This window comes from Tyto alba, unplaced genomic scaffold (assembly GCF_018691265.1).
Source record: "Tyto alba isolate M040663 unplaced genomic scaffold, T.alba_DEE_v4.0 Super-Scaffold_20000042, whole genome shotgun sequence".
Classification (NCBI taxonomy): domain Eukaryota; kingdom Metazoa; phylum Chordata; class Aves; order Strigiformes; family Tytonidae; genus Tyto; species Tyto alba.
The window spans coordinates 2172383-2189254 of NW_024881293.1; the positions used below are offsets into that span (position 1 = coordinate 2172383).

The 16872-nt window shown below is 42.4% G+C and overlaps 1 protein-coding gene across 5 annotated transcripts in view; it reads right to left on the reverse strand.

The window, feature by feature from the left end:
* The window catches only part of UBR4 (ubiquitin protein ligase E3 component n-recognin 4), a 78588-nt gene extending 61790 nt beyond the window's left edge, over positions 1-16798 (reverse strand). For 4 of the 5 annotated variants that reach the window (XM_042794883.1, XM_042794882.1, XM_042794881.1 and 1 more), the window contains exons 1-23: positions 16446-16607; positions 12271-12368; positions 11424-11527; positions 10603-10732; positions 10359-10498; positions 9907-10009; positions 9246-9387; positions 8965-9089; positions 8111-8235; positions 7808-7867; positions 7488-7678; positions 7150-7249; positions 6925-7062; positions 6297-6414; positions 5681-5868; positions 4944-5103; positions 4726-4811; positions 3575-3744; positions 2629-2911; positions 1883-2015; positions 1385-1464; positions 647-775; positions 1-183 (exon numbers count right to left, since the gene is read on the reverse strand). In XM_042794883.1, the coding sequence (XP_042650817.1) occupies positions 1-183; positions 647-775; positions 1385-1464; positions 1883-2015; positions 2629-2911; positions 3575-3744; positions 4726-4811; positions 4944-5103; positions 5681-5868; positions 6297-6414; positions 6925-7062; positions 7150-7249; positions 7488-7678; positions 7808-7867; positions 8111-8235; positions 8965-9089; positions 9246-9387; positions 9907-10009; positions 10359-10498; positions 10603-10732; positions 11424-11527; positions 12271-12368; positions 16446-16579 (3120 nt within the window). In that variant the 5' untranslated portion in view covers positions 16580-16607. Of the gene's footprint in view, positions 184-646; positions 776-1384; positions 1465-1882; positions 2016-2628; positions 2912-3574; positions 3745-4725; positions 4812-4943; positions 5104-5680; positions 5869-6296; positions 6415-6924; positions 7063-7149; positions 7250-7487; positions 7679-7807; positions 7868-8110; positions 8236-8964; positions 9090-9245; positions 9388-9906; positions 10010-10358; positions 10499-10602; positions 10733-11423; positions 11528-12270; positions 12369-16445 lie in introns of all 5 variants that reach the window. The other variant, XM_042794879.1, reaches the window with a different exon arrangement.
* Between the last annotated feature and the right edge of the window lie 74 nt (positions 16799-16872).

Here is a 16872-nt window from a genome sequence, read left to right on the forward strand (position 1 = left end):
CTTGATCCACGTGACATAAGACGTGATTCGCAGACGGGAGGACCAGCGCAATGTGTGTAAAATATCACATTCACTCATCTCTGGTGTGTTCATAGCCAACTGATTCATGTAGTTTTTTGATGGAGGCAAAATCCCTAGTATCCGCCACAGTATCAAGAAGTAGTATTGAAGTGCACAGGCTTCCTAAACAATAGTACAGTTGGACAAATTAGTAAAGAAAGATTACAGTTTCAATCATTACAGCTACTGAAATTATCTTATCAGAGACTCTAGACTCCTGTAGGTGTGCCAAATCAGATGAAGACATATGGGACTGAGTTTCTGTCATATTATACAACTAATTACACAACAAAGAGGAGTGAGAAAAGGAAAAGGAAAGATTATACAAATATTTTCTGCTTCATTGTATTCTACCCAGACCTCCTGGAATTACCAAGGACATTCAGCAAGTCTAAAACATGTTATGAATTAAAAACTCATATGAGATGTACCGCCACCATAAACACTACCATTAGCCATGGGATTTTTAAGTTCCCCATTACTCCATCTACTGTCGAGAATACTTTGGTTAAATACTTTGCTTAAAAATACTAAATTTGAAAACTTGCTATTCCTCAATACAGACATTACAGCAACACAGTCTTACCAGTGCAGTGACATTTTTGTTCTCTTTCCTCCTGAGTGTATCAAACTGTGACCCAGCTGCAAGTAATGAACTCAAGGCTGTGTAAAGTTCATCATACTTCATAGACCTACAGAAAAGGACCTCACAGACCTGCAGGAGATGACAAGTCAGGGTCGTTGCTTTGCAAATTGCACAGCTCTGCATTTATATACAGGTATTTAGAACATCCACAGACCAAAACTATACAAAATAAAACATCAAGAAGGTAGTTCTGTCAGGTGTTTCTCTCCCCAGTCAGAGTACCAGTGAACTGCTTATGAGGGAACATGCATGAAGCAAGCCCATAACCTTGACGACAACAAATTTAGTGAGGAAACAAAACCCAGGACAAACATGGAGCAAAACGGTAAGAAAGCAACTCTAATGCTATGTGTCTGTCTCAGATGTTTCAGCAGCACTGAAAAATAAGGGTGGATATGAAAGGGCTCTCTGTCATAGCATATTTAATTTAATCACTACAAGTAGTCCAACACATCTTCATAGACTTTGTGTATTGACTTCCCTGACATGCAATTAGGTGCAAAAAGGAAGCTCCTACTGTCTTATCCAGCCACTATTCTCGTCCCCACTTAGTGAAAATTTCCTGGTCTCTCTGCTTTGTCAAGTCTTTCCTTCTCGTCTGTTTTCTCTAGCACTTGTCAAATCAGCATGGTCCTCTGAAGGCTTACAGAAAGGTCTTTAAAACAGAAATCCCAATACCGTGCTATCCAGACGGTTCAGATCATCTTCAGAAGCTTCTAGAGATAGGATGCAGTAGAACCTGGGCTGCGGAGCTGCGTCTGGAACGTAAGGACAGAAAATAATATTCAAAGTGACACTTTCAATTAGACAGTATTGTGTTATTCTCTCTCCTCCATCCCCAGAACCTTTCACATTTTAAGACTAATACCAGATTCTAAGCTAGCTCCATGACACATTATATGTGCTTTTAACCTATGATATAGGCAGCCAAGTTTTTCCTACTCATACAATCCTAGCAGAATACATATACACTTAGAATTACATGTAGCATACTTCTAGACAACAATAATTTTGTTTAATAAAACTTCTCTTGCATTACATGCATTTTTATCTGTCTATTGGAACTATGCCCATTAAAAGCAGGAAAATCTACTCACACCTGGGTGCACAAAGGGCTCTCATCTATTTGTGAAAGCAAATCTTGGAATAAAAAAGTCCTTACATTTTCTGTCTTACCTGATGAACAGTGTTTGGTCCAGTTTTCTTCCACTTCTTTAAACCCGTGATAAAGTGGGACAGATGTTCGTCTGCTACTGTCCTGGGATCCACTCACCCAGCCAATGGGTGGTGTCAGCAAATTATATTGCACCTATGGTAAAAAAATCAAACAGCAAACTACCCATGGCATCCTTGTCATTAAGGGGTACCGGGGAAAAAACACCACCACCAACAGAAAGAGAGCCATAAAATACAAACAACCCTGCTGCTAAAATGCAGTCTTCTGAGGGAAGCCCTGGATGCTATCCCATGATTTTTATTCTGGAGTGAAGAGTTTAAATCAGTGGTTAAGCTTCCAACAACTGAAAAAGTCACATGCAAAACACCAGCATTCCACTAATGAGAACAGTGCCAAAAACCTTGGCAGTGAAAAGCTAAAGCAAGGACACAGCATACAAGATATTTGTGAAACGGTGTCTAAATACCCAAATACCAAGATTTTGAAAGATAAGGCATTCATCCTGTCCTCATCAGGATTTATGAGGACAGTAGTTACACAAGGAATTTACACTCAAACTGAACCTGCTGCTAGGAATCAGCAACCAGAGTTAATCATGCATTGTAACTCCAAAGGCTGGTAACAACATTAAACCCAATTTACTCGCAAAGGTCACGAAGACACCAGAACGCACTAAATGACTGCCTATTACAGATTTCTGCTGGGTGACCAATTAAATATCCAGAACATGATCTCAAAACCTTACCTGTTCAAATAGGTACATGGGGGCCTTGGAATACTGATGGAGCAGGTAGTCAAACACCAAGAGCAGACGTGCCACAATAAGTGGCACAGAACATTGCTGGGTATCCATGTTCACTGTCAGCTCCACAATTGTCTGGATACAGAGCATCATGATAGATCTGCGGCCCCTCTCAGAGAAATTGTGAAAAATAAGCAGCAGCAGCTGGAGATGTTCAACATTCAGATCTTCTGTGTCACTGGGAAGCGTCCCCTGCAAGGCATTTTGCTTCAGTGTGCCCACAAACCTGAGAATACAAGAGGAAGTTTAAAAAGTTTATTTTTTGCCTTGCTTAGATTCCCTCTTTAAAATCTCTTTAAATAGAGGTTAGAGAAACATTTTCATAATTATTTTTTCTGCTTATTCTTCTAATACTGGAAATTTCACAAATTATTCACTACATTATGTGCTGGCATGAGACTATGCAAACAGTAAAACCTACATAAATTCAATCAGCAGAAAATACATTTGATGGAAAATATGAACAATCATTCAAAGGGAGAGAGATGTAAACTTGTTCCCACAGGAATGGCTATCTACTATAGCTTTAAGTCAGCTAAACCCTGTCAGAGGCTTTTATATTCAGGAAATGGCACAGAGAGAAAAAAATCTTGGCACCATTATAACAGAATCTACCAGAAACCTGCTGAAATAATACATTTGTCTTCCCTTTTTAAAACCAGCTTTGCTGCAATTAGTTCAGCCTCCACCCACTTAAATCCCAATTCTAGGTTTCATTTACTATGCTCTAGGTAAAGGACTCCAGCAACACAGAAGACTGACCCTCCACTCCTCCAAGCACCACATACCATCACTGCTCAGAGAAGCTGGTCCCAGAAAATTTTCACTTGATAGAAAATCAGAGAGGTAAGAGATGACTGACTTTCAGCTTAACATAAATCTTTCTCACCTTTCCCAAACTTTAAGGCATTCCGGAACGTCAGGATCTCCCTGGGCAGTGGCTTTATGCTGCCAAATCAGGAGAAGTCGCGAGAGCACCGACAAACTTTGAGGATGGATGTAGAGAGGCCATGGACCTTCAGAAAAAGGGGCAACTCCCAGCTGCTGAAGAAGTGTGTTCTGGAACAAAACAGAGACTTGTTGAAAAGACGCAAGTCCTGTCTGATGCTTTAATAAAAAGCATGGTCTGAACGTAGAGATGGCAGTAAACAGCAGGGCTCTCGGGGCTCGTAAGCATTCACAGAGCAGTATCTCTCCTATCCCAAATATACAGCATAGCTACCGAGAGACACACTGTCACTCTGCCACCTAAAACACAATGAACTTTCAATTTCACTGCTAATGCAGAAAAAATAGCATTAATGAGCTCTACTCATTTACTGCAATATCAGAGCAGAAGAGATCATGCTACCATGTTCAGTATCTAAGAATCTTGAAGACCCCTCTGACTCATCACAGTAATGCTTGCTTCTCCTCAAATATAGTAAAAAAACAGGTATCTGAAAAGTCTGACTGCTTTTTAAAGAAGAGTATTTTAAATATAGCAGAAAACAGTCAAGAAAAAGTACAGGGATTGAACTCAGTGATTGGTAAGCAGATTTATAACCCCTACTTACAGTGTTAAGTTGGGTCAGCCCATGACCTAACAAAGGAACCAAGAGGCTACAAAGATAGCACATGAAAGCAAAAGGATTCATATGATTCTCTCCTGAGAGAATTCCAAGGCCTTTTGGCATCAGTTCTGACAGCAAAGCAAATCTGCAGGAATGTCTCCTGATAGATGCGTGGATAGAGGCAACTCTCCAAAACAAAATACACAAACTCATTTCCTTTCCAGCTATTACCACCTTCGAAGTTCAGCGGATTAATTTGAACTCAAGACATTAAGTTTACACTCTGCAGGATGTTTTGTACTGGGTGACTGCAAATGTTATCCAACTCACTGGTTCCAAAATATTCCAAGCTCTGTTCACAAAAGAATATATTCTAAGGCCAAATGGAATCAGCCACACACTACTCTAGGTGTGGAGAATCCATGCAGAGACATTAACAGACAACAACACTCCTTCATTTTATTTATACCTTTAATCACAGACTTACCTGCAAGGTAGGGGACTGAAGATCTGAGGTCACCAAGGAATGGTTGAAGTGATACAGTGCAGCAGCAAACTCCTCATCTGATGTGCCTGTAAGACAAGGATCAAGCCATTTACTACCACTGCTCTCCTGTATTTAAGATTTCCACATGGAACTAAGAAAATATACTCCTCTATATCCTACAGTCAGTGTTCTCTAACAGAGAGGTTCTGATCACTCACCCTTAAGCCCATCCTTATCCACTTCTTTGATGATGCTAGCCAGCGTGGCCATGTGCTGCTCCGAAAGAGACACACTCAGGTAGTTGCGAATGAAATTATTCCTGGAGTTCAGCATAGAGGAAGTGATAAAGTTCAAAATGTTTGAAGCTAGGCTCAAAAACTGAAAAGAAAAGAGAAGCACATTATGAAAGCAACAAAAGTAGAGAGACTATAAGACAAAATTAAACAAAACCTAAACCACCAGGAAAATAAACCAAGTCCCCTAATTCCACCCCTGGCCACGGAGTACAGGTTTACTCATTGCAATCCAGCTCACTGCACTGTGTTCTGTACCAGGACCGATTTCACACACCTCTGAAAACACTGCAAGTCTCTAACTTCTTGACTGCAGTATTTATTTTTGTCTTTATCAAACAGAGTTGGATCTAAAAGCACTTCATGAGCAAGTCATTTTGCTTATAGTTCTGCCCTCATATTCCCTCTCCCTCTGTAACCCAAATAGATATTAGCCTCAGTCTTTGCTTCCTTGGCACTAACAAATACTGTGATATTTCACCTGACAGAAGAGTAGACAAAATATCTTTCTTCAAAGCCAAAACAGTTGCTGATTCTCCATCAGCAATGTACTTAAAATACCTGACATTTATCATGCTGTCTGTCAATGCAGCTAACCATGGACAAGTAAACCACACTGCAGCACATCAGTTATTTCACTCAGCTTGAAGACCTTCCCATACCAATTCTGGATCTTTGCGGCTGGCCAGGATGTTCCCGTTCTCTCCAGCAGTCTGTTTGTTAGGGCTTTTCACTCTAGGTGAGCTCTCCAAAGGCGGTGGTGGAGGGGGTGGCGGTGGGGCCACTTTCTCTTTGCTTGGAGAGATTGTCTCTTCAAACCATTGCCCAAGGATTGGTTCACTGTCATCATCTAACACAGAGGCAGGAAAAATAAAACCATAATATTGTAAGCGACTACCTCATGCAAACTACTCTGCTTAGAAAAGGCCTTGAAAAGTTCTCAGTGAACACGTTAAGTTGTCTGCTATCTTCGTTTTTCCTTTCCAAATCACAAGCCTAAGCACTTTTACAACACTCCAGCAGGAATTTACAAGAATAAATTATTTCCACTCTCCTCTTAAGCAAATACCGCCAAATCCCAGCCACTCTGGCTTTAGTTTACATAGAAGAGTACGGTCAGCATTACTTCTGCCAAACAGATCTTACAAACTGTTTCATATTTTCAGCATTACATGGCATTCCAGTCCAAGAAGGGAACAGCCCAGTAGCCAGGTTTCCACTAAATCTGAAAGACAGCGTAAAATCCTGACTTAAGTTGCTTGCTGCAAACTCTGTTACCTTGGCTGCTGTCCTCCTCAGTGCTGCTAAAATCATCCTCGTAGTAAGTATTAGAATCAGTGGAGGCACTTGCATCACTGCTCATAGAGCCCTTCCTCTGTCGCTGCAAGACACAAGCCTTAGAAGAAAAGCAGAACAAGTTAAATTTTAGAATTAAGAAAGGTAAGAATTTGAAAACAAGAGTAACTTCCTAATGCATTTAATTTTCTTCTAGCAATTTTGTCTCAACTCATTTATTAACACTTTTTCATGGCTTCTCCCCCTTAAATTGAATTTAAAATTATGCAGGATGGTTGAAAACAAATAATCTATGTCAAGCCTGTAAGCAACACCTCAAGTAAGGGCTCCAACGTAAAAGCATCTGTTTTGAATTACAGTCTTTTCATCTTCTCACTAAATTCACAAGTACCACTGAGCTTACAGAGAAGATTTTATTAGAACAAGTTTGTCAAATTAACAGTCTCTGAAAAGAGGGAAGAGAGAGGCTCTGGTTGACAGCTTCTGAAAGAAGTATTCTAAATTCTTCTCAGCATAGCCACAGTTTGTAAAGTGAGAATTTTCCATGCAGATGACACTTAGTAGGAGTGGTTCAGCTACAGAAGCTCTCTAGCTGTATGCCAGTTCCTACCTTTCTGTAGGAAGTAGAGAGCAAAGTCAGCAGCAAATTAGTGAGTGGTACAGAATCTATCAGCCGCTGAATTCTCTGGATGGATGTGCTTTGAGCCATGATATCCAGCACGGCTGGCGGACCATCACTCTCCCAACCCTGGAGGATGGCATTGAAAAGAGAATTGAGAGTGTTTCAGTGGAGAAGGCAAAACATTTCACAAGAACATACATGCTACCTACACACCTTGTGCAATGCCTCCACTTGCAGATCTTGGAAGAGCGATGACAGCAATTTGATAGCATGATTTGCTAGCACCACTGACAGAACACCAAACCCTTGATGCCTACAGAAACATAAAAGATACAATGTAATTTCAGGGGGAAAAAAAAAGAAATACATATATTAAACTGAGTGAAGTGAATGCTTTGCTAAACTGAAGGAGATGCCTTCTTTTCAAGAATCAAGACACAAATTACAAACGTGGATAAAATTTCAAGAGACCAACAAGACTGCATAGGAGTTGCTTGCTGGGCATGGTTAGATACACGGAGAATGACTACTTCAGTGGGGTATTTACATACCCTTTTCCAGGTCCTAGTTTGGGAGACCCAACGCCCTCCTTAGTACGAGCAATAATGTCTCTGACGCGAAGAGCAGCCAATGGATCTTTCTCCTTTCCCTTATCAGCCAAGGCCGTGGGGCTGAGGTTCAAGATGAGGAAGAGGCTGTTTAGCAAACACCAAGCCCCGAGCAGCTGGAAGTTCTGATAATGCTATCATGCCAAAAATGAAAAGGGGGATGGAAAAAAAAAGCACCAAAAAGACAAAACGGTGTCAATCCAAATGACAAAATATACCAGCACAAAAACAGTGAATAAAGCTTCCTGATACACAAATCTTACCTCACCCCCTGCACGGCGTGAATTGCTGATGGCTTGTCCAATCATTTCATAGATTTCAAGCTGCAAATAAATCCAAAACCATGGTAATGTTTAAGTGCTCTAGTAGGTAATAATAAATCACCACACACACTTTTAAAACCACAAATACAATTGTACGTTGCCCTCTACAATTAGCCACCCCATTACTTCCTTTATCAGCAAGTCTAATGACTAAAAAGAAGAGATATGTATTGCAATCCAAATAAATACAAATTCTACGCAGTTCATTCACTGAGAATGAAAACAACAAACACTTCTACTTACACATTTCTGTACAATAGTAGCAGCATCATTTTCATAATCTTCTTCTTTGGAACTTGTTGACCCAGTTCGTACCTGTTGAGTGCTACCCACATGTAGGATGGCCATGCAAGTTGCCACACTCACACCTGATCGAAAACAAGTGGAGGTAACAGTCTTATTAAGAAGCAGTCTCGGGACTCAATGTTCCTACTCAGCACATTAAAACAAGTGGTATCAAACATGCCCATAAAATTGAGTATTCCCAGCTCCATCAAGATTACAGCTGACAGATTAAAAAAAAAATCTTTCTGAAGTACCCCCCAAAAGAGTCAAGCTTTGTCCTACAGAAACGCATGGGAACAATTAAAGGAGGAAACATTTGACCATGTAATTCAATACCATTTTTAAGGCAATGTTCATACTCGACTGCCGTATCTCTTTAAAATCTTACCCATACCAATTAAACACTCAGGATTCTGGTGTACTTAGACCACTTCTGGGAAATAAGGTTGATTTGGGAGTATAACAGATTAAACTGAAGCCATAGGCATTGCAAAAAAATATTATGCTCTCAACGTTAAAAAAAAAAAAAAAAAAAAGAGCAGAAATTATAGGCTATTAAGATGATGTTGAATCACTCGGTCTTTCTCTTAGATACTGACAAGAACATTTGTAGAATATATCAGAATTTCAGCATCACTATAACAATTTTGCTATTAACCCAGTCACCAGACTATGCAGTATGCTGCATACCTTTCAAATACATGAGAAGTACAGGTTACTTTTGGGCTGAGCCTGAAACGTGCAGGTAACAAAGCAGAGCAGAAGCAAGAGCAACTTAAAAGCTCCACAAAAAATATAGAAAATCCATTCACCTGCATAGAGACAGCTGAGAGCAAGAACAGTCACATCTTGGAGACGCGTGGGTGTCAGGGGCTCCAATACAGGCAGAGACAGAGTATCCAGTGCCATGGTCACATCTATTACCAGCGAATGAAATCTACAGCAACGACACATGTCAAGGTTCAGCAATGCAATGTACACACCAGACAGCTCACAGCAGCAGCACAGTAACTGATACTGCACAGCTAGCACAGTTATTTTCTCTCATACAGTGTGCCCAGCATCTACCAAAGAAGAGCAGTGAGACTCTTACCCATTGCGAACAGCCGTGGCATCTGCCACTGTGGCTGGCATAATAAAAAACGAGTTGGCTGACACTGCATCCTGAAATCGATTTATGTATCGCAAAAAGTATGGGAGGTTCAGGCACACTCTCAGCAGTTTTTCAGAGCCACCTACCAAACAATGACAGAGGTGTTAATTTTACTGTTCCATGGGAGAGCTTCTGAGCAGAACAGATCTAACGGTCATCAATAATTGACTTAATTAGTCTTTGTGGTGAGAAAATATCATCAGAGATGAGGTAAGAGCATAAAGACTAGTTTACAACACATAAACCAGATGGTGAAATTTTCAGCCTGTACTTGTCATCAGTGCCACAGAGCTCTGCATGCGTGTTACATGGCACACCGGTCTCACACCTGCCCAGTAACTCACCCCGTAAGCTATTTTGTATTATCCACCTTATTTACCCCACAAAACACAGCGACTGCCTACAAATAGACTGAGCTCGTTTCCTCTGCAATGAAGAAAACTACATTACAGCCACAACCTCCCTTGGTAACATCATCTTGCAACCAAGTGAATCCTTTAAGTCACAAAGTTTCTTCCCATTCAGAGCTGTAAGGTGCAACGCTGGAGAAACATTTGCTCTAGCACTCTTTTTGTCCTGATGCTAGAAAGCTGATTCTCACCAAGTTCTTGCAGGCTGGCTACATTCTGAGCAATGAATATGCTTTTTGTCTTTGCTGCAGAGGTTTGATCTGTAGAAGCTTGATCCTCACTCTCTCCTTCCACCTAAAAGCAAGCACGTACTGAATATATTATGGAAGCATTAAAAATACAAGGTATTGCAGTAAATCTCTACACAGGAGCAAGGTGCCTCAGTAGCAGAACTCAAAATAGCTGTGACTATCACTGAACATTAGCCTCCACAAGGCAACAAAACTACTACTGCTAATACAATGCAAACAGTATTTTGTTGTTTGCCATTCATCAACATGCAAGTAGGATTTAAATACTTAAGAAAGGTTTTCTTTCTACATGTGTATTAAAAGACTACCACTTACTGTCCTCTGTCCTTCCCTGCACCAATGTTATTAATGCTACAATTCAGACTGCTTCTATTCTAGGGCTGTTTGTTTACCTGTGTCTCTGGTGTGATAGATGGTGATGATGAGACCCTGGGGTTAAAGACCGATGTCAACTGATTGAGGAAGTTCATCTGCACTTCTTTCTGTCTTAGTTCTGGGCTCACCGGAGAAGCCAGCTCCTTCTGGTCCTCTACTGCAGGGGAAACAGAAAAACATCATTTCATACATCAAAACCATAGTATTTTCTATGCCTAACTCAAGTGCTGCAGTTATATAACCATAAATTACAACACCTACCATCAGAGAGGGTTTTGACAGTCTGAGGCAGTTTGGCTGATTTCATCATTGCTGTGAAAGTAATAATTTCAGTTCGATCCAGGCGGCTGCAGCCCGTACACAGCCCCTTTATCAGTAGAATGAGGTGTTTCTATAAAGAAAAAGACATCAAGTACAACTTAAACTCTCTTGATTCCCATTATTCCCCAATATCATTTATTCTAAGCAGCTGCATTAAGAGTACTGCAACTTCAGCTAGTAAGGCTACTGCAACATCTCAAATCCACTCCGATCTCATACCAAAGATCGTGACAGCTTACTAGTTGCAGGTAATTCTGGTCACTAACATTGTCCCATGTGCCTGTTATGGAAAAGCATCTGGAAAAGCTCTCTCTCCTATGACACACTAAGGCTTAAAGCCAGCCCTGTCAGAAGCTACATTATGTGAACACTTCTCACATGCCTTTCCCTCTTTGAAATAGATTTCAGCCTTCCCAGAAGACTAAAATACAACTGAGGAAGAATCCATCTTTAAAAACTCAACAAACAGGTTTGATCCAGGTTGTTACACAAAATCAAATCAGACTGTAGGAAACTGCAACAGAATTAACCAAGGCTTCAGGTCACCTTTATTTCATCTTGCTCACAGGCTGACATTCTGAGTAAAGAATGCAGAGGGAAGATTCAGGAGGCATCAATCTCTACCAAAGTGGTACACCTTAAATACTTTAAGACTTTCATTAATTTGGCTTTATGCAACATTAGAGCAGATATTTCAGAATTAGAGGCCAAAGTCCATCTTTGCACCGAGGCTGGCCCCCTCAGACAAAATCTGTGCTCACCTGCGAAACAGCACACGCTTCATCTGGGTTCTCAAGACGCAGCAGTGAGAATTCAATCAGGACTTTACAAGCAGCTGCCACTGATTGCAGTTGGTTTCTTGGTACTGAAAAAAGCAGATGCTTGTACTCAGTATAAGTTTTAAGCTAATTCAGTGCAAGATGTTCTTAATGTTTTCGATAAAACAGAACGCAACATGCACACACACACACGGTCTGTCATACCTAACGTACAGATGCAATATAAATTCAGTCTCAATGAAACGTAACCCAAGAAACGTCAGTAAAGCAAGGATAATACCTTCTACCCAGACAAGGTAATTTAGATGGATAAAATGGCTTCCCCAGCAACATTATTTAATACCAACAGAAGCACTGAAGAATACAAAACAAGTTGACCAAACCCACTTTCTTAATGAAATTGCCAAATTCTGTCAGCCAAAATAATATAACATAACTGGAGTTACAATGTTTTGATCATTGATTCCAACACAGTAACATAACTGCTAAAGAATAATCTAAAAATCCTGAAAACAGATTTAAACACTCCATTTGACCAAAAATTATTTTCCCTAAATGAAGTCAGGCCAATGAATAAGCAACCAAAACATCAACGCTGTCCAATACTTGGATGCCAAATACTCTTCTCGAGAAGTTTCCCTTTCCATCTGAACTGACATTCTGCCAGTATAAAAGCTAGCAAAGCTGGCCTCGCACACTCTGCCTTAGTATCTGATTCAGAAAGAGGGCTCGAGACAAATATCAAAAGGACAACACAGTTCAAGTTTACTTTTACTATATCCTAGTCATAATACAAGAGCAAGAGAAGCAAAGGATGGGGAACACTTACTCAGACCACACACAGTAGTGATGTAATGTGTTGAAAGTGCAACGAAGGAAGAGTAGAAAGGCTCATATTGTTTGTCATGGTGCAGGATTTCAGATTCACTGCAATAGGAGAATGGGAAATATGTCAGCTGTATACAGCACAACAGCAGTACCACACAACACTTAGAATATCTTATATTTATTAATAGATGTAAGACAAAATCATTAAAATCACATGCTCTTTCCAAATCAAGGTTTTGAGAACAGTATCCTCTCCCTTGTGCCCCATGTCTCATGTCCTCAGGACTCAGTCCTCCAGCAGTATGGCCATCCACACAGGAAATGTAAGGAAATAATTCCAACACTGCAAATGTCTCTCCTCTATACCAACAACAGGTCAGCCTCTTTAACAATCGCTCTCCCAGTCAGAGGCTCATTAATCTTTAAGTTATTCTAAACTCAGCTGCCCACAAAGTTTGGACTATTTGTTCTGCTAAGGCTAGGCAGGATTTGCCAGGACTGGAGCACAGACATTCCGTGTCTGTCAAGGCACAGAGTCAACTGGGGTTTATGCAATTCTGCAAAACAGAAGGATCAAAACAGACAATTGCATAATAACAACAAATACACAACAGCAGTGTCTGCAACAAGCTCGGGAGTAAATAGTTTTGGCAGGTAACACACGGCAGAGAAAAATGCATCCGCTGTAATCAGTCTCATGGGGAGAGGCTTGCAACTTCACCTGCATCATTTTGCCCAGCACACAAATCAACACAAAGTTCAGAGCGAGTGAAAATTTCATGCCAACTCAAACCAGAAGTTGTAAAGCAAAATACGCATCAACACATTGAAAGTCACGTCTCTGAGGTTTCTCAGCAAGGCATGCTAGCCAGAAAGAACATCTATTCACGCACAGAAAACAGGTTAAAGTGCAGTAAAGTGTCACACCACATCCCATTTGCACAGAAACCTGAAGGCAATTTCAGAAACAGAACTCTGCCTCCATAGCTGGTTCTGCCCTTGGCTTTTCTTGAGACAAAACCAAGGGATGTGGACACATATCTATTAAATGCTTAAATTAATTTCTGTCACATTTTCAGATAATAGAAACTTTTATTCGGTGAAGTGAATGAGCAAGTTGGAAGAACAGATTACATGACTGAACTTCACCGGCCACTTTACCTCTCAAGACACAGGCTTCTCCACCTCTGGCAACAGCTCCACTTCTGGAGGCGAGGTGGGGAGCAGAGGGCATCAGCTTAACACTCCACGCTATACCCAGCTAAAACAATGATTTCTCAGGTTTGGCAATGACTAGCGCTGCTGTGGGCAAAATAAACCCACGTATCCCCTTCACCCACCCGCACACAATGGCTGCTGGCTTTGGCAGGGTGGGAGAAGGAAGAGGAGGAGGAGGGGGACACACCATTCCCTGCTGACCTGAACAGCACCCAACTTACACCCAGTCACCATCTCTTTTTCTATCCTGTCACCATTTCCAGTCATAACAGGAGATATGGCTGAAACGGAAAAAACTGTAGAATGTATCATTTCTTCTAGAAAAATGGACAGAAATACTCAGCAGCTTTGTAGCTTTGATTTCCTAGTTCTGAGATTTTTGAAATTTAGTCAACCCCAAAAAACTGAAATAGCAAAGTAGCCGTTATGAAGCGAGAGGCTTTACTTGAAGATACTCAGCAGCACAGCACGACCGAGTTTCAACATCTCGCCAGGCTTCACCTTGCCATCTCCCACCAGAAGCGCACTGACAGGGAGCGAGCCCAGAGACTGAATGTGCAAAAAAGTTCTTGCACTCTTATAGTCAGACACTAATTTTGCTCACCTACCTCTTTATGTCCAACTACAAATTAGCAGCAGGCGTATGCAATGTATTTTAAGAGAACAAATGAGAACAATGTGGGACTAATAAAGTACAGGAGAGACTGGAAGCTCCTCAATTATTGTTCTGCTGTATAGGTCAGGCTGTAGAAGACAACACCCATGATGTATAAGAAAACAAAGGTGCAGAAAACAGAACAAGATAGGGAATTTCATCTGGATTAGATAGTAAGAGGCTTGAGTTTTACTAAAACAAGTCATGGACTTGTTAGGGTAGTAAAATGTGGAAGCCATCTGTCAACTAATTATCAAGTCCTTGCAAACAAACATAAATAAAATACAACAGTTTAAGCCGTGATGTGCTAGAGTTTTATTTCGCATATAGTGAGATTTAGTAATAACTTTTGGCTCTTGTACTGTGATTTATTGCTTAAAAAACCATTTGCTTCCCAGGGAAACTCATTACCCACACCAAGTGAGAAGCCTCCATGTCAACATCGAATATAACACGTCAGCAACAAATACCACCTCTTTTCTCAGTTCTGCTTCCAAATCTCAAATAGGCCCAAAATAGACCCTTTATGTAAGGCAGCCTCTTCCTTGACAAGGCACAGCAGCAGATGTAGTTCTCCCCCCACTGAAAACCCTTCCCTAAAAACCAGCCTCCTTTGACTGTCACTGACTTTGTAAACTGTGTTCCACTTCAGCTGCATCCTTCCAAGTCAGCATTTCTGTAATTTATATCAAATAAAAGGCCCAAATCTTTCAGCTCTTGAATATACCTGCTAACAGGGGAATTCCAGTAACTTGATGATGCTTAAACTTCAAACTTAATTGTAAGAGTTAAGAAAATTAGTTTATTTTGAAAACAATAATGTTAGTGATTGTGCTGTCACTGCACCACGTTTATTTAACAGGAAATCCAGCCACTTTGAGGATGGTGTCAACCAACAGTCTCACTACAAGAGCTAACAATCATTTTCTAAAAATAACTTGAACAGATAAAGTATTTTATATTAGGAAACTAAAGACAGATTATTTGTTCAGCATGGAAGAGCATGATTCCAAACATGAACAAGCTATATTTCTTTTTCCATTTGCCACATGTTATACCAAGGCATGAGATAAAGGACACCATCCTGCAGGACTCCAGGGGCCTTGTGCTCGCATTAAATCCTACCAGGTCTGAACCACAGGCAGCATCAGGCACACAACTCAAACCTCAGGGCAGCACTACTTAAAGGCAACAAACTGCTGTGTCAAGTGGAAAATGGAACCATCGTTCTCACTACTGGAGGAAACAGACCTCTGCCAAGTCAAGTGCTTCCACTTAAGTGTTTCTGTAATATTCTTCTGCTGAAACTCTCAAATAATGAACTTCAGGCACAGTGACAGCAGAGCTCCACAAAGAAAAGCGAAACTGAAACGGTCCCTAACAGAAAGATTAGCCTAAGAACTGCCCCAATCCCACAGTGAGTAGATGAAGGTTTCTAGGTGAACCACCCCTACATGCATATAGTCACTGAGTGCTAATTTGAAGCGTCTGCTGTTTATATGCTCAGCCATTCTGTATTAAGCAAAACACCACAAGGCTTTATTTTATTATCTTCTTTAGCGCTGTGTTTATTTTTTGTTTCCTAAGAACTTACTGTGGTCAAGGTTATATCTTTGTAACTTTGAGGATAATGTTGTGGCATTTATACCTAGTGTTTTAAACCATAAAGTAAGCTGTAAGTTGACTTAAATAGCTCCAATGAGTACTCGTGCTCCGAGTCTAACCTTTCTGGTTCAGAAAAGGCAGACTTGATTTGCTTCAGCTTTATTTCTCCTTAAAATGCAAGCAGTATTTCACTGGTAGAAACCTAAAAAGAAGTTACTGCCTTCCACTCTCCCCCGCGCATCCCCCCAGCAGTCTGGCAGCAGAGGAGACGGGCCGGGTGAGCCAATTCCCACCGCCCGGGCTGCAAAACCGTAACGCCCTTGAACAAAAGCGAAAACGCAAGAACAGTCCCGAAGCCTCTCCGCGGGGGTAACTGTCAGAGGTGCTTCTGCCGTGGCCGAGCAGCGGCCAGCGCCAACAGCCGGGCGTGCATCCTCATCCCCGCTTATTAGGTCCCAAGGGCACCACGCCGAGAGCCTCCCAGTCCCCGGGAGAGCGGGAGGAGGCTGGGCGTGAGTAACTCCGCGGACGCTGCTCGGGGCTCCCTTTTTCCGCAGCGGGCGCCGGTCGCCGGCCCAGCGCCCAGCGGGGAGGCTCCTCCGCCGCTCCCCGCAGCCCCACACCGGCCACCTCACCCCCCGGCCCTCCGCACCGCCGGGTCCCCGCCCCGCGGGACGGCCGGGCCCGCGAGCCCTCACCTCTCGATAACCGAGGCGAGCAGCTGCGGCAGCTCCTTCATCTCGAAGGCCGAGTAGGAGGCGGAGAGCAGCGGCCGCACGGCCACCTCCCAGCCCGGCTCTGCCGCGGCCCCCGCGCCGCCGCCCGCCGCCATCTTGCCGCTGCGCTGAGGTGAGGGGGGGCGGCGGCGGCGGGGGGGGGAGCGGGAAGGCGGGGGGGGGGGGGCGGGGGGGGATGGCGGGCAGGAAGTGCCCCCCCGCACAGGCAGCGCCAGGCAGGAAGTGACCCAACGCCCACGCGGGCGTCGTGCCTCCCGATTGGAAGAGGAGGGCCTGGCCCAAGCGCCTGCGCAGTACATGAGTCAGCAACTTTGCCGGCGGCGCATGCGCGAGCAGCCTGAGGGAGCGCGGGGCGGGGAGGGGTTGCGCACGCGCTGTGGCGGCGCTC